This window comes from Falco biarmicus, chromosome 9, assembly GCF_023638135.1.
Source record: "Falco biarmicus isolate bFalBia1 chromosome 9, bFalBia1.pri, whole genome shotgun sequence".
In the NCBI taxonomy this organism is placed as follows: domain Eukaryota; kingdom Metazoa; phylum Chordata; class Aves; order Falconiformes; family Falconidae; genus Falco; species Falco biarmicus.
In genome coordinates, this window is record NC_079296.1 from 27,242,627 (window position 1) to 27,262,274 (window position 19,648).

At 59.1% G+C, this 19,648-nt stretch overlaps 1 protein-coding gene across 6 annotated transcripts in view; it reads right to left on the minus strand.

Moving 5' to 3' along the window:
* Positions 1-2,514: 2,514 nt before the first annotated feature.
* The window catches only part of KCNIP2 (potassium voltage-gated channel interacting protein 2), a 46,570-nt gene continuing 29,436 nt past the window's right edge, over positions 2,515-19,648 (minus strand). For 2 of the 6 annotated variants that reach the window (XM_056352540.1, XM_056352539.1), the window contains exons 2-9: positions 8,316-8,411; positions 7,018-7,142; positions 6,540-6,609; positions 6,375-6,445; positions 5,763-5,870; positions 5,284-5,388; positions 4,966-5,028; positions 2,515-4,631 (exon numbers count right to left, since the gene is read on the minus strand). In XM_056352540.1, the coding sequence (XP_056208515.1) occupies positions 4,584-4,631; positions 4,966-5,028; positions 5,284-5,388; positions 5,763-5,870; positions 6,375-6,445; positions 6,540-6,609; positions 7,018-7,142; positions 8,316-8,411 (686 nt within the window). In that variant the 3' untranslated portion in view covers positions 2,515-4,583. Of the gene's footprint in view, positions 4,632-4,965; positions 5,029-5,283; positions 5,389-5,762; positions 5,871-6,374; positions 6,446-6,539; positions 6,610-7,017; positions 7,143-8,315; positions 8,412-14,381; positions 19,413-19,648 lie in introns of those variants that run through there. The other 4 variants (XM_056352543.1, XM_056352542.1, XM_056352544.1 and 1 more) reach the window with 3 other exon arrangements.

Here is a 19,648-nt window from a genome sequence, read left to right on the forward strand (position 1 = left end):
AGGGGGGCCGCGGGTGGGGTGCGAGGGGAAAAATGCCTACAGCCGCTGCCTCCCAGCGCAGCCCGGCTGCGCTTGCAGGTGTTTCCGTGCCTGGAAGGGGCTATGAGGATGCTGAAGGGCCGGCTGCGCAAATCGGAGAAGGAGCCTGAGGTCAGATGGCGTCGCTCCAGGGAGAAGCTCCAGCCGCGTGGGAGCGACAGGCCCGCAGCACGGGTTGGAGACCAGGGGGCTGAGCAGGGAGCCCTCCCGTAAGGGCTGTGCGGAGGCCGGTGTGGTAATCCTGCCCACCCAGCCAGCGCTGGGGGGGCCACAGCAGGTACCCGCCAACGCGAAACCTGCCAGCAAAGCAGCTGCCAGCAACCCCAGCTTGCGAGGGGGGCTGGAGAAAGCACCACGGCAGCCACATCGTGCTTCAGCCAAAGGCTAACACAATGAACAAAAACTCCTATTAAAAACAGCCCCTGCTGATTTGGACACTGTGCACCCCTACCCAGCTCACTGTGCTTGCCCCAAACCCTGCCTTGCATGTTTGAAGCCTGTTTCTTGCTCTTTGAGCTTATTTCCACTGATGATATTTTGACATGACAAGAAGAAACCCAAGAGACCTGCTTTTCTGGCTCTATTTCATGCCCAGCATGCTGCAGCAGAGACCCTGGCCAAGGAGCATCTCTAGTTACCATCACATTCAATCTAAAGCTTTCAAAGAGCAAAAATACCAGTTGTACTGCTACCCTAAACAGTAAAAGTGTGTTGATATGCAGCGCAAGGCTTTACTGAAGGGTTAGAGCAGAGAAACGCACAGAATTTGGGTGGAAAACACACAGTACTCTCATACAGCGACACGTACACAGAGCTGGGCGGTTGGCTGCTAAGGGACCCTGATGCAGGCATCACACAGCTTTGATTGTGCCAGAGTAATCCTGCAGTAACAGTTCCCTGGTGGTGGGATCTCATCCTTTTGTAAGACATTTGTGTTTCTAGGCTGTTTTCGGGATGCTGGAGTGAATCACTGCCCAAGGCTGTATCAGCTGCCTCAACCAGCTGCTCAGCTGTTTTTCCCACACAACTGTTATTCTTTTTCCCTCTGAAAGCTGTGAAAGAGGTGGCTTGCAACAACACAAGGCTGCCCCTTTTCCAAGCACGCATCAGCTTTTACCTCCATTCCCAGCACAGACCCAACAACTTTGGGTCTGTTACCAATCCTTAAATACCACATCCTAACAAAGGACAGCTGGTCCCAAGCCCTGCCTCACGCAGCAACTTCTCATAACAAGCTGATGACACACCTGGAGGTGTGTGTGATCCAGTCTTCCCTGCCCTCAGCCCCTTCCCCAAGAGCCTGTCCCAGGGTGGGAGCTAAGCAGAGACTATTTTTTGACCCCCAGGAGACCGGCTACCCACACACACTCCTAGTTGCTACCAGCAATGATCCCTGCACAGGTGTGAAAAAGCTACAGCAGCTTTTGGAGGCTGACCCCTTTTCCCCTTGTCATCCAGTCTTTCCTGCCCCTTGCCCTGGGGAGGGGGATCCAAGGGACCCCATCGGTGGCTCACAGCATCCCTGTGCCACGAGAGGGCACATCAAGCCCGCAGATGGCATTGCCCAAAATAGCAACCAGCCAAGCAGAACTCACAAGGGACAGGATATACAGGGAAGGGTGTCTTAGAAAGGAAAATGCATTCAGGCCCGTCCATGTTGCTGTACACAGACCTGAGTGGCTGCCAGCAGGTCACAAAGTTCCCTGGGGAATCAGAGGCTCTGGAAAGAGCAGACTCACAGCTTTCCCAGTCCCACAATGGTAATTCCCCTATTGTCAGAGCCCATCTCTCTTAAAATGTTTGGGTCCCCAGGCAGCTCTTAGCATTGAGCTTTCAGTTCCTGGACCACAGACTGCATAATGCTGGATGGTGTCACTGTCCCACAGGTCCATTATCCTGTTCTTCTGCTGGTTTCTTACTTGCCTGCTTCTTTTTTCCTCTGTTTTGCTTCAAGCCATTCTTCCCAGTTCTCAAGACTGCACCTCTCCAAGGACCAGTAGTTGCCCATCAGTTCACATCCCTAAGAAAAAAATCCCTTTCCAGTTCATGCCTACCTCTTCAAGACAGTAGGTGACCATCTTTCTGGTAGCCCAGCCACATCCTAACAAGGGCCACCTGGTCCTGAGCTTAGGTTCATGCAGCAGCATCTCATGACAAGCTGAAAATACACCCGACAGCCTCACTCTTGAGACCTGACCCACTTGGTGTAAGACCCCATGAGCCTAAAGCCTACAGCCTCTTAGCAGGGAAAAGATTGTATTTACAGGGCCATGGAAGGCATGGCCAGGCTGTTTGGGACCCTGAGCAGCTCAGTGCACACCCTCTCCCCCATGTAACTTCCCAGAACACCCACACAGAGCACCCTGCAGCTGCAGCACCCCCAAAAAAGCTGCCAACCCTCTGCAGAGACACTCAGCCCCTATTTCCCCTATGCCCCCTTAGACAGCTGACAGATGCAAAGACATAACGGTGATGTGCATAGCGATTGTGGTTAGATTTTATTGGTTTTTTTGGTTTTTATTTTTTAACCCATAATATTGTTATAATACAAAATATACAGACTGGAGATGCCAAGCGGGTTGTGGGTCACCATGCCCCAGGGTGGGGGTCACACCATGCAACCTGCAGCGTGAGGGAGGAGGCGGCATCTGCTCCACGTGGTGGGGGACAGTGGGTACCCCAGAGAGCCTGGGAGGAAGGAGGATGGGGAGAAGGAGATAGGAGGTATAAGGGTCAGGATACCTGCCCTCCCACCCTTGGGAGACTGCAAGTGGGAGCTCAGCCCCATGGCAAACCCAGGAACAGGACTGTGAGATGAACAATGTGTTGAATGAACCTAAAAAACACATCACATCTGCAAGGGCTGGGCCAGGGACAGTCCTGCTGGGGGGCATCCCAGTAGCTTTGGCTCAGGGTCCGGGTGGGGTTTCTAATGGCTCCAACACCAGGGGTTCAGCCTGGGTCTGGGGCCCGGCCCAGTATGGATACTGGCCTTGCTCACCCCCTCCCCATCGATCCCAGACACCACAGCTCGGGCCAACCCCCCCCCCCCCCCCCCCCCCCCGCCGGCTGCTAAGGATGCAGAGGCTGGAGCAGCAGAGCCAGGGGCTGCCGGGACTGAATTCCCCAACGCCTGTGGGACTGCACAGAGGGACTTCTGGGGTTGGCATGGGGTTGTTAGTCCATGGGCATCAGTCCCAGCTACGACTCGGAGGGGTATGCAGGCAGGACAGGCCTGCCTGCACGCACCCAGCTCCAAGGAGCTGGCGGTGACAAAGACGTGGGGAGCCCCAGGGTGCTGGTTCCATCCCTGGGGTCCCCAGGTAGGGTCTCACATGGCCATGCCAGGAGAAGGGTGAGCCCACCCTGCCCCAAGGTGACTCTCCTGCCCGCTGGCAGCACAATAACAACTCTTGGCCGGCCCCAGCCTTGACTTTCTCCTCAGGCACCTGCTAGCTCAGCCATGCCACCAGCACAGGGCTCTGCCCCACTGCTCACTCCACGGCCCCCCGGGCAGCGGGTGGGCTGGGGTGGGCCAGGGCACATGAGCAGGGGAAGGTCAGCGGCAAGTGATGGTGGAAGCGTGGCTGTGAGGCCCAAGGGCCAGGGTGGCTGCCGGAGCCCAGCACAACTCCCTCCACCATGTGTCCCCATACCCTGGCTGCCGTGTCCTCGGGGAGGGGTGGGAAGGGTGTCTCTCAAAGTGGGTCCCTGAGGTCCCCTATGTGCCAGCACCATGAACTTGAGGGACAGGGGCTGAGGTTGCAGCTCCCCCAGCTCTGCATCCTCCATCCCAGGGGACCAGTGCCACAAGAAGGTACCTCAGGGTCCCTCTAGTCTCCCCTCTCCCCGTGTCAGGATGAACCTCCTAGGTTTAACCAGGCCCCCGGGACCAGGGGCTGCTCCCCACAGCTCATGCAGCGATGAACCCCAAGTGCCCATGCGGCTGCCTTCTCCAGGCATGGCCCCTCTGCCCACAGGCTGGCCCAGGGGCTGGGCAAGGAGGGTGGCTGGTGGCTCATGGCCGACATGCTGAGCATGCTCCCCACCACAGGACACAGCCAGGGCAGGGGAGGAAGCCATGGCACTGGCACCTGTTGCAAGACTTTATTGGTTTCTAGACAGCATTGCTAGAGGGTTTGGGCTGGAGCCAGTGCTGGGGGCTCCCGGAGCTGAGGAGGTGGCGGGGGGGAGCCATGGCTGCATGGGGTGCTGTGCATGGGGGGAAACCTCTATTGCAGCCCGAGGCTGCAGCTTCTCCACTGGGGACAGGTGCAGGGAGGTCCGTCCAGGCCAAACGCTCACCCTGTGCCAGCCATGCCCACACTCTGACATCCAGGAGCACCTGCTTGCGATCCCCTGAGGAAAGCAGAGCCAGCCCAGGGGGAATGGAAGATCCCGGTGCTGACTGCATCCCTGGGAATGGAGGCCCCTTCCCGCAGGCGTGTCTTGCAGCCAGCAGAGGGAAGGCTCGAGGGAAAAGTTGAGAGAAGCAGGTTCTGGGCCCAGTGACAGGAGAGCTCAGCTGGAGGCAGGTCCGGGAGCTAAATCACATTGTCAAAGAGCTGCATGGACCTCATGATGTTCTCATCCTGTGGGGAGAAGGTGGGAAGCAGGTGGCTTGGGCATGGAACAGCAATCTGGGCAGCTCCCCCCAAACCTGGCTTTACCCTCATGGCAGCTCTGACACATGGAAAAAAAGAGTCCTAGGGACTACAGGCAATTTCCAAGCCATACCGGGATGCACAGCTCTCCTCATCCTCACGGGGATGCTGGCATGGACACAGTTCCCAAAGCAGAGCCCCCGCCTTGCCTCTGGGAGCCCTGCCTTCACTGCCTCTCTGCCAGGAGAGCCATGGGGAGACAGAGGTCCCCAGGGCACAGCAAGGTGGCCCAGCCCAAGAGCAGAGCTGCTGGTGGCTTTACCTTCTGGCAGGACTCCAGGAACTCCTCAATTGTCACCACGCCGTCCTTGTTTCGGTCCATTTTCTGCGGACAAGCACAGCATGGGACTGTGGCAGGGACAGCCCCAGCCCCAGGGAGAGCCCAGCACCCCACGCCCAGGTCCTGCAGAGGCTGGACACAGCAGACCCCTGCCTGAGCCATCCCCAAGCAGGACCAGGATGGCCTTTTCTCTCCCTGGCTCTGGCACAGCCCTGCTTCATCCCCAGGGACTGTGCCAGGTTTTGGGTAGCCACTGGCTCTGTGCTGGAGCTCTGCTTCCCCAGGATGTGATCAGCTCACCTGGAAGAAGTTCTCCACATGTTCCCGAGGTGCTTCCTCCCGCATGGCCGGGTAGGTGTATTTGCCCATCATGTCATAGATGGACTTCATGATGTCCAGCATTTCCTGCAGGGAAGGGGAGCAGGGTTGCAGGGCCAACACGGGGCTCTGCCTCCGCCTGGTCCCCAGCCCACACCTTTTTGTGATGCTCCTGAAGGATGTGTGGGGTGCTCGAGTGCATTCCTGTTGGCTCTGTGCACAGTGTGGAGCCATGTGTGTGCCCACACGTGTGAAGGAGGCCCAAAGCAGCACACCCCTCATACGTGCTCCACCCGAGACACACCGGTGCCAGGGGGGCAGGAAGGGCCTGTTTGCAAAGCAAATATTGACCCTCCCAGCCTTCCTCCAGACCTCAGCCAATGTCCCCAAGTCCTGCCCTCATCTCTGCTGGGTGCAGACCTGTGCTGGCCCTGGTGACCAGCCTGCTCCCCATCTCCCACCTCTTTGGTGATGCAGCCGTCTTTGTTCAGGTCATAGAGGTTGAAGGCCCAGTTCAGGCGATCATCAATGGTACCCCGCAGGATGATGGACAGCCCAGACACAAAGTCCTGCAAGGATGGACAAGGCAGGCAGACAGAAGTCATGGCCACAAAGGGTCTCATGGCCACAGAGGGTACAGCCCTGCTTGTCCCTCCCGCAGAGGAGGTACTCGTCTCCAAAGCAGATGTGCCCTGGGGCTGGGCTGACAAGAGAAACATTATCAAAAAGAGCTTGGGGAAGACTGATTGCTTGTCCCCAAATATATCCCACACTAGTCCCTTGGGTCACAGAATCCAAGAGGACAATGTGCATCAGGACCTGCTCTTCAGCCGAAGCCTGAACAAGACCCAGCCATGGCTGTGCCTGCCAGGTACCTACAAGACACTAGCTAGGAAAGAGAGTTGTTTCTTTTCACTGTTTTTCCACTGCCTCTGGGATTTTAATAAACTCCACCAGCCCCTGCAAAGCTCTCTGTCCATCCGCAACAGCAACGCTGCTCAGTGCAGCCCATGGTACCTGAAGGGACATGCCCTCCCTGCCCCACTGCCACCCCCTCCTTGGCCACAGCTCACCTCGAAGCTGACAGAGCCATCGTGGTCAGTGTCGAAAGCGTTGAAGAGAAAGGTGGCATACGTGCTGGAGTCTGGGGGGAGGCAGACAGTGTGAGAGGGTGCTGTGTGTCCCCCAGCCCCGCGGAGGCACCCATGCAGGGCACAGGGATGGGGATGGGCACTCACCTCCCTGCGGGAAGAACTGTGAGTAGATCTGCTTGAAGTTTTCTTCATTGACAATGCCACTCGGGCACTCCTGCCAGGGCAAACTGCAGTGTTACCTCCACATTGTGGAGAGGGGCTGAGCACCCCCCTAAATCCCTGTGGCTCCCTTGCCCTGGCCCTGGCTCCGCACTGCCTGGTGGAGCAGCTGGTAAGGCTGCTTGGAGCATCTCCCACATTTTGTGGGCTGCATCCTTTGCTGGAGGGGCTCTGCATCCCAGGCACGCAGGGAGTGGGCTCTCTGCACCCAAGGGGTGGAACACAGGATCAGACCTCCCCACTGAGCTCTCGGGAGGTGGGATCATGCCATAGCCTGACATAAACTTCACCCCGAGGTCCTGAAAGCCTTTGCAAACCCCAGGCACCACTGGCTGTGAAGCACACTCCAAGGTGGACATGGTAGAGGAGGTGGGGCTAGCAAAGCTGGTTAAGGGGTACTCACATTCTTGAAGCCTCGGTACAGGACCTGCAGCTCCTTGCGGGTGAACTTGGTCTGCTCCTGGAGCTGCTCCAACCCCTCAGGGCGGTGGCAGACGGTGGAGAGCTCAAACTCATCCTCAACGCTGTCTGCAAGGAACCCAGGGGAAGAGGGGCAGATGAGGCCAGCACCATCCTGTCCTGCCCTGCCATGCCAGGGAGCAGGAGAGGCACCTTGCACAGCACATCCCATCCTCACACCTGCCCAGGGTAACACATTTCTGGGGTGCGCTGCTCAGCTGGAGTTGGGTCTATGCCAGCAGGGGACACTGAGACAACCTGGGGGCATACCAGTGACTGACACTGGGCAACAGCCCACCCCAGCCTCCAGTACAACCCAGGCTGGGCAGAAAGGGTATGTGAAATACCCCCCAAGTGCTGAGATCCCCCATGCCTGCCTTTCTACTGCCCCCAGCACAGGCATTTGCCTTGTGGAGCCAAGACCCTGGATGTCCAGCTGGTCTGTGCCGCACTGGGAGTCGAGTCCATCGGAAGAGCTGCCCCCCAGAACCCCCAGTCCCAGGTGTGCCCCCAGCCTTGTCTAGACCCTGTCCTGCTGCTGTGCCCCCCCTTCATCGGTGGCTTCTCCCCACCAACTGGCAAGATGCATGACCCCTGCCTGCAGCAGCCAGCACCCCCAGACCCCACTGCAACTAAGAGGGGCTGTAGCCCCACAGTGGGTACCCCCCCCCCCCCCCCCCCCCGGTGGGGTAGGTCAGCCCCTGCCCCTTCATACTCACCTCTTCTCCCGGGAGGGATCAGCTCACATTGTGGGGCAGGGGTGACCCCAGCCAGGGGCTCAAACTCACCAAGGGGCCAAGCACATCCAGTGCAGGGGGGCTAGGGGCACTGGGCAGCCCTGCACTCACTCCCCGCTCAGCCCCTTTTGCCCCCACCATCACACCTCTATCTCCAAACCAACACTGTGCGTTGAGCAACAACCCCCCAGCCCTTAAACCAGCACCGGGAGGGTCCTGCTACCCCAAGCCAGCTCCAAAGAAGGTCTTGCCACTCTGCATCCTGTGGGAGCTGCTCCGGGGAGCTGGAAAGGGGAGTAAAACCAGCCTGGAAGCAGGCAAGGACAGAGGTGGGTGCAGAGCTCATTGGGTCGGATCCCTCCGGGGCAGGACTGATCCTGACAGCCCCAAACCCAGGGCAGGGGATTGCTGGAGGCGTCCCCTTCCCGCGGGCAGGGCCAGGACGGAGGGCAGGCAGCAGCACCACCAGGGACACACACACACAAAGGCAAGAAGAAGCACTTGCTTTCGCTGAGCGAGGGGATGGATTTGGGCCGGCAGCACGGCAGCAGTTTGAGGAATCGCTGCTTCAGCGCTTTTTTAGTTTGGCCCGGCGCGTTGCCTGGAAGAAAGAAGGAGTCACCAAGCAGAAGAAGAGTTAACAGAGCAGCGGCCCCCGGACCCGGCAGGCAGCAGGATTGGGCACCCGACGTGGGGTGAGTAGGGCCACAGGCAGCACATGCAGCGTGAGGCCAGAGGAGCAGGAAGGCAAAGCCCAGCCCAGGCTCTGCTCAGCCTTTCAGCTTCATCCCAGGACAAACCCGGCACTGGAGTTTCCTCCTTGGGAAGAGGGAGGGTGGCAAAGGGGCAACCCTGCTGAGCTACCCACAGCCCACACCTCTGCAGCCCCCCAGTGGAGCACACCAGTGTGCACTGGAGACACCCAGAAGCCCAGAAACCCAGGAGATGGCAGGGCTGGACTCCGCACTTTAGCTTCAAGGCCAAATACCTGCTCCCTGGGGACCCTTCTCTCCCGGTGGGGCTGTGCAAGGAGGCAAGGCAGGATGGAGCCCAAGAAACAGCCTGTGGCCAAGCTCGGGCATTGCATCCTCCCCAGAGCCGGGTTTGATCCTGCTGGCACTGGATGGCCGAACGTGAAGCATGCACTGAGCACAGCCATGCAGCCCAGACCGCAGCATGCACCCCCGCCCCAGTGCGGCACTGGGAGCCAAGCCCGGGGACCTGCTTTGAGACAGCCAGAAGGGGAATGGGGCTCAGGGCTTTGCCTCAGCCAGGCTATGGGGCAGGGTGAGGGGCTCCCCACATCAGCCCAGCCCATGGCCATCTCTTTCAAGTGGCCCTGCATTAATAGCAGGTCCCCTCACTACACAGACACCCCCCACCCCCCATTCCCCCATCCAGACCCCAGTGGCTTTGCTCAGCCCCATCTCTCCCAGCTGGCACTGCCCCACAGCTGTAGACCCGCTCCCTCCCTTCCCGCAGGGCCCCGCAGTACCTCAAGCCAGCAAACTCAGAGCAGGACTAATGCCACAGGCAGGGAGGGGAGGAAGAGGAGGGGATGAAGGCCGTGCTGGGCTTCAGCCCCCAAAGGGAGGCAGACAGCAGCATGAGGCACCAATGGGACGAAAGGTGCAAAGACCCTTTGGGGCTCTGCTGACACCGCGTTTGCTCCAAGTGCCCTGGACATCTGCAAGCAGCAGGTCATGATGCCTACATGTCCTGAGCCCTGGTTTTGGGGTTGTTTCTCTAGGGAGCTAGCGCATGGGGCTTCTCCAGCAGCTTTCTCAGCCTTATGGGGCTGAGCTGAGCCTCAGGTGCTGGGGAAATGGTTCTGCACAGTACCCAGCTCCAGGATAGGGACATGGGTCTGCATCCAGCAGCCCCTGCTAGGCAGGTTGGCCCTGAGTGCCCACAGGCAGGACATGGGACACTTTGAGCTCACATCAGGGCAGCTGGCTGGGGCAGGAAGCTCCATCACTCTGGGCAATGGAGAACAGCTCCAAGAGGTCATTGTCCCTGCAGGACATCACACAAAGCGACTCAGAGAGGGCAAACTTGTCTCTAGGGAAGTGGCATCCACAGCAGGATGCCAGTGACAAGCAAACAGATAGGGATGCACAAATGCACCCCCCGCCATTTGTCACAGGGTGACAGGGACAAGAGTGAGGGCCAGGATCTTGACACTGGCAGGACAGCACAGCCTGGCTTCTCTCTGCTCCAGGGTTTGCAGGTAGGTGAGGAAAGAGGCTTTTTTCTTCCTAGAAGCAGGCATTAATTGTGCACAATACATTTTGCCCAGCTACTTTTCCAGAGCTTTCATTTGCAGAGGGAAAGGGAAATTGCACCTTTCAGCATTCCAAGGATGCTCTGGGGCCAGGTCCCTCCAGCAGAAACCAGCTGTGGGGACAAACCTGGGAGGCAGGAGCAGCCCTTTTGCCCAGGGAGAAGGGATGGGGCAGGTAGAGCAACACCCAACATCAGGGTGATGGACCAGGGGAGGGAGCAGGGCAGGAAGGAAACCATACAGCGAGATGCAACAGAGAGTAAACTGTGGTTGGACTCACAGGGGCAGCAGGTATAGGCACGTGCAGTAGGTCAGGTCGGGTGCAAGTTACACTTTAGTTTGTTATAAAGAAGGAAAAAGAAAAAAAAAAATAAAGAACATGGGTGTTTTCTTAAGGAGGAAACCGAAGAGGGCCCAATTCCAGGGGCCTTGGGGCAGGGGAGGGAGCACGTTCAGCACATGCAGCTTAACAACAGGAGAGGGGTGACCAGGGCTGGGGTTTTGCTGTCCTGGCTTTGGTGCACCCAAGGGCTCTGCTGGGGAGGACGCACCCACACTGTCCCCTTTCTGTCCCCAGCATCCAAACCATGAGCAAATCTGGGGGCTCCCTGGGCTCCCCCTTGCTGGAAAACAGTTCTGCCCAAAGATGGGGAGCACAGCCTGGTCATGGGCTGCCCCACTAGGCACAGGGGATGTCCACAGCACAAAGCCCTGTCCCTGCCAGTGACAGTTCCTTTTCCAGATGTTGCTCTGCCTTCCACCCCTCTGCAAGAGCCATCAAGTGGCTGGCACAAAACAAGCCAACAGAAAGGGCTGGCAGTGTTTTATCTGTGGTGGGAGGTCTGCCAGGTTAAGTGGCTTGTCACTTCCCATGCATCACTCCACCTAGCCTAGCAACTTCGAAACGCACGCACACACAAACTGAGCCTCCATCCTTGGGCAGCACCAAAAGGGGAAGGGATTTCCCATCCTCACCTCCACACGCTATTGAAATGAATCCCGGAGGTTGCTGGACACTGGCTGTGAGGGGGCCTGCAGGGGGTGGATGCCTGACCCCAGCAATGACCACCACCAGGATGGCCATGGACCACTTTGTATTGAGCCACCAGCAGCTGATGTGTCCATGGGGGCTGCATCCAGCCAGTGCTGCCGTGTCGGTGGGTTACATGGTGTTGGGCTGAGACCCCCATTCCCAGGAAGGACCCAAGCCTTTGCTGTTCCATTCTCTCCTCAGCGAGAAAGCAGGAGCTGGGGTCAGCCCAGTACATAACCATTTCCCTGCCCTCCCCACAGAGCCACAGCCATCAGCACCCTCCCAGTGACAGATGGCTGGGGAGACGAACCCACCCCTTCCACAGCACCCTCCTGCCAGAAAAGACCCTACAACAACAACAAACCAAGAGGCAGTGCCGAAACTCCCCCCTCACTCTCAGTTACTCATCAATAAATGCATATCATGATGGGTGCAAGATGTGCATCCCACAACAGCGAGACCCCTACAAGCATCCCCAGCTCAGCACCCACAGGGTGGGTCACGCAGCTCCCACAGACCCTGCTTGGCCCCATGGGACAACACTGTGTCAGTCGGAAGGTCAGTAGGAGCTAGTACCCCAGGGACAGTCTGCCCCAGCACCCTGCCCTAGGAGCAGGGCTGGGGTGGCAGAAGGCAGCTGGGCAAGGGGACCCTCTGCCTTTTCAGATAGTGTGGCTGGGAAGCAGCAGGGCAAACCCCAGCCAGGGTCGGGGGATGAGCCAGAAGAAAAGGCAAGGCAGGCCTAGGGGAGCATAGGAAAGGGGTCAGCAGTTCCCGGAACACGCCTTTTCCTGTAGAAGAGCCTCCATCCCCTTCCAGAGTATTACCTTTCCCCGAAAGGACAGAGGGACATCCCCAAGCTCCCCCTGCCAGGCCACAGCTCTGGATCCGTCCAGGCAGTGATGCTGTCCAGCTGCCCCTACAACCTGTAGCTCACAGTCATCCCTGTGCAGGGCTCAGCTCCAAGCAGGGTCCATCCAGCTCTGCTCCCCCTTCACAGTGCCCAGCCTCGGGCAGTGCCACCTCCCAGTCACTGGGACCACAGCTCTCGGGGTCTGCAATGAAGGGTGGCAGGAGAAGGAGCCAGCAAGCTCCCCCAGCCATCCTCAGAGGGGGGTCAGGATGGGTCCCACCAGCAGCAGCTCTGCAAATGACCCTCATCAGTCAGTGGTGACAGAGCTGAGTGTAACCAGGGCCAAGATGCCTGCAGCAGCCGTTGGGGCCAGACAGTCATCCATTAGGGGAATGAAATCAGAGCTGGCATCTCCTGGGGCCAGAGACAGACAAATAGTCCCTGTCTTGGGGGTTGGACAGGGGCAGCCCCAGCCCAGACACCCAGAGCCAGCAGGGCTGAAGGAGATGGGAGTGGCAAAGCTGCTAAGTGACACTTGCAGTTCATGGGACAGCAGAGACCAGCATGTTCCCCAGTGCCAGAGAGAGGACAGCAGCTGCAGGACCCTCGTGCCAAGCAGGCCCCGCAGGGAGACAGGGGCACGGACCAGAAGGAGCTGCAGAGAAGAGCAGAGGCTCATAGCAGTGCTGTCCCCATTCCCACCCCAGCCTGTAACAGTGCTCCCAGATAGCCTGGCTGTGCTCAGAGAAGATGTTTGCAGAATAATAATTTCTCAGTCCACACCACATTTGAAATGTTGCGAGCAGGGACCAGGACGAGATACAGGTGCCGAGGGACAGTGGAGCTCAGGGGCTCCCCAAACAGAGCAGGTAAGGCTGTAGGACTGGGCCAGCTGTGTGTATCACGCTGCTGCAAAACCCATGCACAAGGACACATCTTACCCTGTCCCCATCACCACCTCCATGGTAGGGACACCTCTGGCAGCAGGAACTAGCGCATCCAAGGTGCCAGAGAAGCTACCCATAAAATGCCCCAGCAGAGCAGCAGCTCTTCTTGGCTGCAGGCAGCATGTCCTGTAAGACAGCTGGTGTTCTGCATACCCATTACCCAGATGCCATCAGCATCCTCCCCAGGAAGGTACAGGGATGAAGCGTGGACATGCCTCAGCCACAGCCCAGCCAGATCCCTGGCAGCTCAGGGACATCCTCCATCACAAAGGGGTTGAAATCATCTCCTGGGCACAGCACGCTTCTCCCCTCCCTCTGCTTAGCCACTAATTGCTCCTCTGATGTCTCCTATCCACACATCCTCCCATCACAGTTCCCATCCTGAGATATGGCTGCCCAAGCAAGTGTGATCTGCAGCCCCTTCATCTCACAGCATCCGCAGCGCCAGCCAGGATGCAGAGGCACTGGGGACAAACAAACCCCAGATCACACTTATGGAAAGTTTGTTGGCAGCCTTTGCCTGTCCGTGGCACAGCTGAGGAAGGCAGCCAAAGGAGACAAGGCAGCAGCACCATGCAGCTTTCTGCACTCTCACCCTCACCAAGCACAACCTACAGGTCCATGCATCCCTCACTCTGACAAGTTTTGGGTCCTCTTGTCTGGCCACATCCAGTCCTGTCCTCAGTACCCACCTGCCAATCCGGGGAGCTCAGCACCCACAGCAGCCCCTCCCCTCCCCAACCCTTGCACAGCCCCACAGGGAGGGCAGAGGGGACATGGACTCCGGACTCTTAGCCACGTTCCCCCCCTAGCTTTCAATTCCTGTGGCAGCGAAAAAAGCTTTCCTCTGCGTGGTGGCGCACCCCACATCCATCACTCCTTGCCCCCAGCTCTCACTCATCTACCCAGCCTCAGCCAACTGCAGCCCCTGTTCCCATTATCTGACAAAGCCCAGCCCTCTGCATCCCAGTGCCCCCAGACTCCAACACCCCAGGCAGCCCCAGTCCCCCAGCACCCCACACATCACTGCACCCCGATGCCTCCAGATCCAGATATCCCCCCTCAATTCTCCCAGACACCCCAGCTTTCTAGCATCCTGCACCCCAACACCCCACATACCAATGTCCCTAGATATTCCCACTCCGACATCCCTGATACCCTTGCACCCCAGTGCCCCCCCCGATACCCTTGCACCCCAGTGCCCCCCATGCATGTCAACACTCCCAAACACCCCCAGACACCCTCATTTTCCCAGCTCCCTACACCCTAATGTTGCCAGACACCCTAAACACCCTCCCAGACCCTAATGCCCCCCTCAAATGCCCCAAAACACACTAATCCTTTCAAATGCCCCCCAACCACCCTGCAGTCCCTGGGACAGGAGGTGAGGAGAACCTCCACCACAACATCCCTATCCCATTGCAACCCCATCCCCATCCTTGTCCCGGTCCCACCTCCCCTGGTCAGGTCGATGATGCCCAGGGCATGGAGTAGCTTGAGGCTGGAGCACAGCAGCAGGATGATGCCCACCGTCTGCAGCCCCTGCGGGTCCCAGGGCGCCCCAGCAACAGACATCCCCCAGGCACAGAGCCCCAGCAGGCAGCTGGTCTGGCAGCAACAGACCCAGCAAGGGAGGAGGGGAGGGCAGGGGAGGAGAGACCTGCCTTGGCCCTCCCTCTTCCCGCCCAGACACCCACTCTGGGGTCCCTCAGGGCACCCAGGCTGCAGGGGAGGAGGGAGCCCACGCAACTTCCCAAGAGGCTCAGGGGTCAGCTGGCACCCCACAGCCTGGCACGGACACCCCACAGCACTCTAAAACACAGAGGGGTGCAGAACTGGCACCGATGAGTGTGTGGAGGAGACTCCGCTGCCCCTGACTCCCACCCCAACAGCAGCACGTGGTGGCAGCAACCCTGGAGCCGAGCCGTGCACAGGGACCCTCGAGCTCATTGCTCACTGTCCCCCAGGACACTGCTGTCACCCAGCCCAGGGACCAGCCCTGCTCAGAACAGCTCCCCTGCCCCATACCAAACCTGCCCTCCAGCAAGGCCCCCACCTTTGTGCACCCACAGCGTGGCACGAGGAGCTCCCTGCCGTGGAGCTGAGCCTTGTCCACCGATCACCTCCACGGACACCTGCAACCCTCACCTTCATTCTTCACCTCCTGGGGGAACATCTGCATCTCTGCACCGGCAGGTAAGTCACAGCCATGTGCAAGATCCGTGGCATGTGGAGGAACTGCAGCTGGGGGCTGCCAGCCCTGGGCACCTCACTGGCTGCTGGAGGGACATGTGCCCCACAGGGTGCTGCCTGGAGGGAGGGCAGCACGGCAGGGTGCCCAGCCTGGGTGGGGGCTCACCACAGCCCACCCAAAGCCCTGCCTTGTGGGCAGCAGGGCAGAGACCCCAGCCTGGCAACAGTGGTTATTAGAGTCTCTCCAAGCCGGTTTTCTATGCATCTCTCACCTAAAAGCTGCTTCTGATCTGACCACCCCCTGCTCCAGTGGCACAGCAAGCCCCAGGGCAGGTGCCCGTGGGGAACGAGACATTTCCCTGCATCCCTAGGAGGGGATGCTGCAACCAAGCATGGATTGCACATAGGACCTCCTGCTACCTACCCTCTGGGGATGACCCCACAGAGACCTGGCCAAAGCAGCTTTGTTCCCACCTGTGCCCAGCTGGGGTCTAATCCTGCCCCTCACAGGGAAGACGTGAAGGAGACCCCGTTGAGCTCTCACAGCACCCTGCAGCCCAACACAACCCTGTGCTAGAAAGCCCCAGACCAGCTCCAAGCCAACCTCCCCCACTGGACTCAGGTTTTGTCCTCCACCAGCACTGCAGGGCTGCAAAGAAGGGCTGTCCCAACAGGTTCCCTTGCTCTTTAGCTTTATTGCTTTTACTCCAGCCTGTGATTTTCTCACCTCCCTGTGGCTGAGTGATCTCCCTGCCCCTCCATCCTCTAGCTCAGAGCCCATTTCTGGAGCAGGATGCAGCAGGGTGAGGTCCTTGCTCTATGTCCAGCTGGATCCCCTTACTCCCCTCTCCAGGCACATCAGCAACAGAAAGAGCAAGCCAGGCCAGAGGGAATTGGGAGGGAAGCAATGTGAAAAGTGATTAACATGAGGCCGGAGGGAGAAGAGATTCAACAAGCTAATTACATCTGGCTGGGCTGAACGTGACACCACAGAGCAGCAGAGCCAGCGGGGTGTATGCTGCAGGTGCCGTGGTCCTTGGAAAGTTGGTGCTGGGAGAGCTGCCCTGCCCTGGCCCCAGCTATGGGGGTCATGGCCAAGGGGACCCAGGAACAAGTCCCCTTCTCCCCTAGCTTCACTCCCTCCAGGCAGAACAAGACAGTGCAGCCCATCCTATGTCCATGGTGATGACCAGAGCTGATGCCCCTGGGTGCGAAGCATGTGGAAGATGCTCCACAGAGGGGAGCATAAGATCCCCAGGAGACTTTCTTCTTCAAGACCCCAATGCTGGCAGGATGCAGCCCAGCTACCGCATGCCTGAGAGTGTAAGGCTATGCCAGGATCCAAACTCTCTGCCCCTTCCCCTCCCTGCTTTGCAAGTCCTCACCATGAGCCATCAGTTTTCTCCTGATTCAGCCACCAGACCCTGCCCAGCCCTAAAGCCAGTTGAAAACCCTACCAGTCCTTGGAAAAGAAAAAGCAAGGGTTAAACCCACTGCACTTGGTGAAATCTCTGGTGCATCCCAGCCCAGGGATCAAAACTTCAACCTGGAGCACCTACAGCTGTCACAGGCTGGATTTCAGTGCTCCAAGATCCACACCACCTGTAGCCAGCTTGCCTTGACCTCTCAGGTCTGTCAGAACTGCCAGGCTGGATGATGCCCTGAGCCCAGTGACCCCTGGCACTGTGCCCCAAAGGGCTGGTCCTTCCTGCAGCCAAGTCTCCTTGCTCCTGCCAAAGGGGTTCCTGGAAAGCAAGAGTGAAGCTGGGCTTGGCACAGGGCTTCAACTCTCACCAGCACCACGGAGACACTCATTTTCTCCCCTCTCTGGAGGGACCCTTGCCTTGAGCTAGGTACCAGGAGGAGGCCATGCTGCTTGCTGCCACCACCTTCCTGCCTGGCATTCTTTGGTATGCTGGTGGCACCCAGGAAGCTGCTGCTCCCCCCTGTTTCTCCCCAGACTCTGCAGGGGTTTGGCACCCTCCCCAGCCCTGCTTCCTCCTCCACATCCTCAGCTCTGGGGCAACAGCAGCAGTGCCCTGGGGAAGGTAGGGGCCAGCGCAACCCATGTCAGGGGCTCTCCAAGACACCCCCAGTCCTGCCCGCCCCACAAAAAGACCCTGACCCGGCCAAGGTAGGGACAGTCCTGCCAGCCCCGGGCAGGCTGCAGTTATCCTGCCGATAGCAATCTGCAGCTTCATCTAATATTCATCTGAGGCTGGGCTAGCGGGTGGCTCTCCCGCCTTTTACCTCTGCCCACCCCTCCTCCCAGCCAGGACCAATTGCTCTCTGCTGAATTATTGATGCTGCACTTCAGGAGCCAAAATCAATAGTGTTTCTCTTCGCCTGCCCCCTCCTAAGCGCTTGGCTGAAGTGGGCTCTTGGTGGGGGACTGGGAGACCCATGGACAGCTCGGCAGTGCTCGGGTAGCTCTGCTGGGAGATGTTTGGGGCTGGAGACAGGCAGCGGTGGAGGGGTGACATGGCCTGTCAGTGATTAACCAGCTGGTAAACAACACCAGCTCCAGAATCAATGGCCCCTGGAGCAGAGCACACCCATGGGAGATGCTGCCAGACAGCCGCTCTGGCTGTTAACACAAAGGCTGTAGCGGGGTCCAAGGAGGGACAGTGCCAAGGGGACAGGGCGAGGGGGTACAGACAACCAGTGCTCCTGTCCAAGCCCTTGCTCAGAGGAGGCCCAGCTCCAGATGGAGGACAGGCTGCCTGGGGCCTCATCCAGCTGAGTTTGGAAATCCACCAAGCCTGGAGTTCCCCTGTGTCGTCTCACTCCCCTCCATGGGGCAGATGGGGTCTCACTGAAAGATGCTCCCATTGAATCCTTCCCCAGGGCTGGGACATTTTTCTGGTCTCCTCTGGAGATGCTCCATTCCCAGCCCATCACTGTGGCGGCACAACACTTCCCAGCACCCAGGGACACCACCAGCACGGCCTGGGCAGACAGACAGCCACAGGCAGGGGGCCGGCAGGGATGGGGCAGGGAGAATGCAGGGTGGCAGCCGGAGCAGGGGAAGCACAGCAGGCTGTATCGATGGCTCCGAGTGGGTGGTGGGGCCCCGTGTCCATTAGCAGATCTGAGCCATTAGTGTATGGTTTCAGGCTCTTTGTGGTCCCTGGGCTGTCACTGCTCGCCCAGGCACAGCTGGTAAACAACCCCCGCCGGGGACCCAGCATTTCACAGCTCCAGACACAGCCTGAGACTTTCCCCAGAGAGCAAAGTCTCCTACCTGCTGCCTCCCAAGCAAGGGGGGCGACCCATGCAACAGCATCTCACCCCCATCCCAACACAGAGCTGCTCACCTGCAGGACTCCCTGTATGGTGCGCAGGGCTCAGCTTAACCTCAGCCAAATTCTGCCCCTTCAGCAACACATTTCCCTCTCTTCCAGGCACCTTTTGTGATGAGAGCAGTTGCTGCCCATCTGGGTCACCTGGGTCTCAGTCCCACTGCCACAGCTGTGGTGAATCTCCATCCAGGCCAGAGGGACCCACATCTCCCCACCATGGGGATGCAGGTGGAGTGGGACAGGGCAAGCTGTGCCTCCCCACCCTGCACAGTGACACCATGTGCTCCTGGGGTTGAGAGACAACTGGCAGCAAGGCCCCCTTCACTGGAGACAAGCATGCCACCATCCATCCCAGTCTCCTCTGAAGGGGAGCAGGCTGACAGGGACAAGGCTGGACACAGGACACCCCATCTCCAACCTCCTGCCCTGGCCCAGGCCAGAGTAAAATCACTTGCAAGGGGGCAAGGAGTACGCCCCAGGGGACGGAGGAGCATGGCCCAGGCAAGGAGCAGCCACACAGGCCAAGGGGGGCCCTGCACCCCTCAGCAGGATTGCTGCAGGGGCCAGAGGGCTCTCTGCCTCCCCCCTCTCCACCGTCGCTGGGAGCCAGCATGCTGCAGAGCAGCTGCAATCAATGCCACCGACTTCGGTCCAAAGCTTTGGGCAGCTGCACGGGGAAGCAAAAGCACACGCAAGGGGGGAAAGCAGGGTCTGGGGGAGGCACCTCCCAGATCATCAGCAGAACTGGGGAGGGAGGGTTTAACCTGGGCACAGTCAGTGTGCCCCCCCTCCAGGGCTCACAGGCAGGATGCGTGGCAGTTAGTTCAGCCCTGCCTCAGTTTCCCTCCTGGCATGATCCAGGCAGCAGCACTGCCACTGGAGCACAAGGACAAAGCAAGCAGTTAAGCAGCAATGGAAGCTTCCACCCACCATGCTTTCCTGTCCCACTAGCAGGTTCGCAGGACCAGAGGGAGAGATCCCCCCTCCCAGTCTTCCCCCTCCTCCCCACCCCCAGGCACAGCTGACCACAGCTGCTGCCCAGGGGTGCCCTGGCATCATTTGTGGAGGGGAGCCGGCATTCACTGCTGCACCCAGCTTGTGCAGGAGCCAGCGCTGCAGAATCGGAGCAGAGCATCCTGGAGCATCAGTGAACCAGGCAAACTGCCCGTCACCTCCTCACCCTGTGTGTGCCCCAACACCCGGGGCTGGGCAGGCTGTAGCATCCT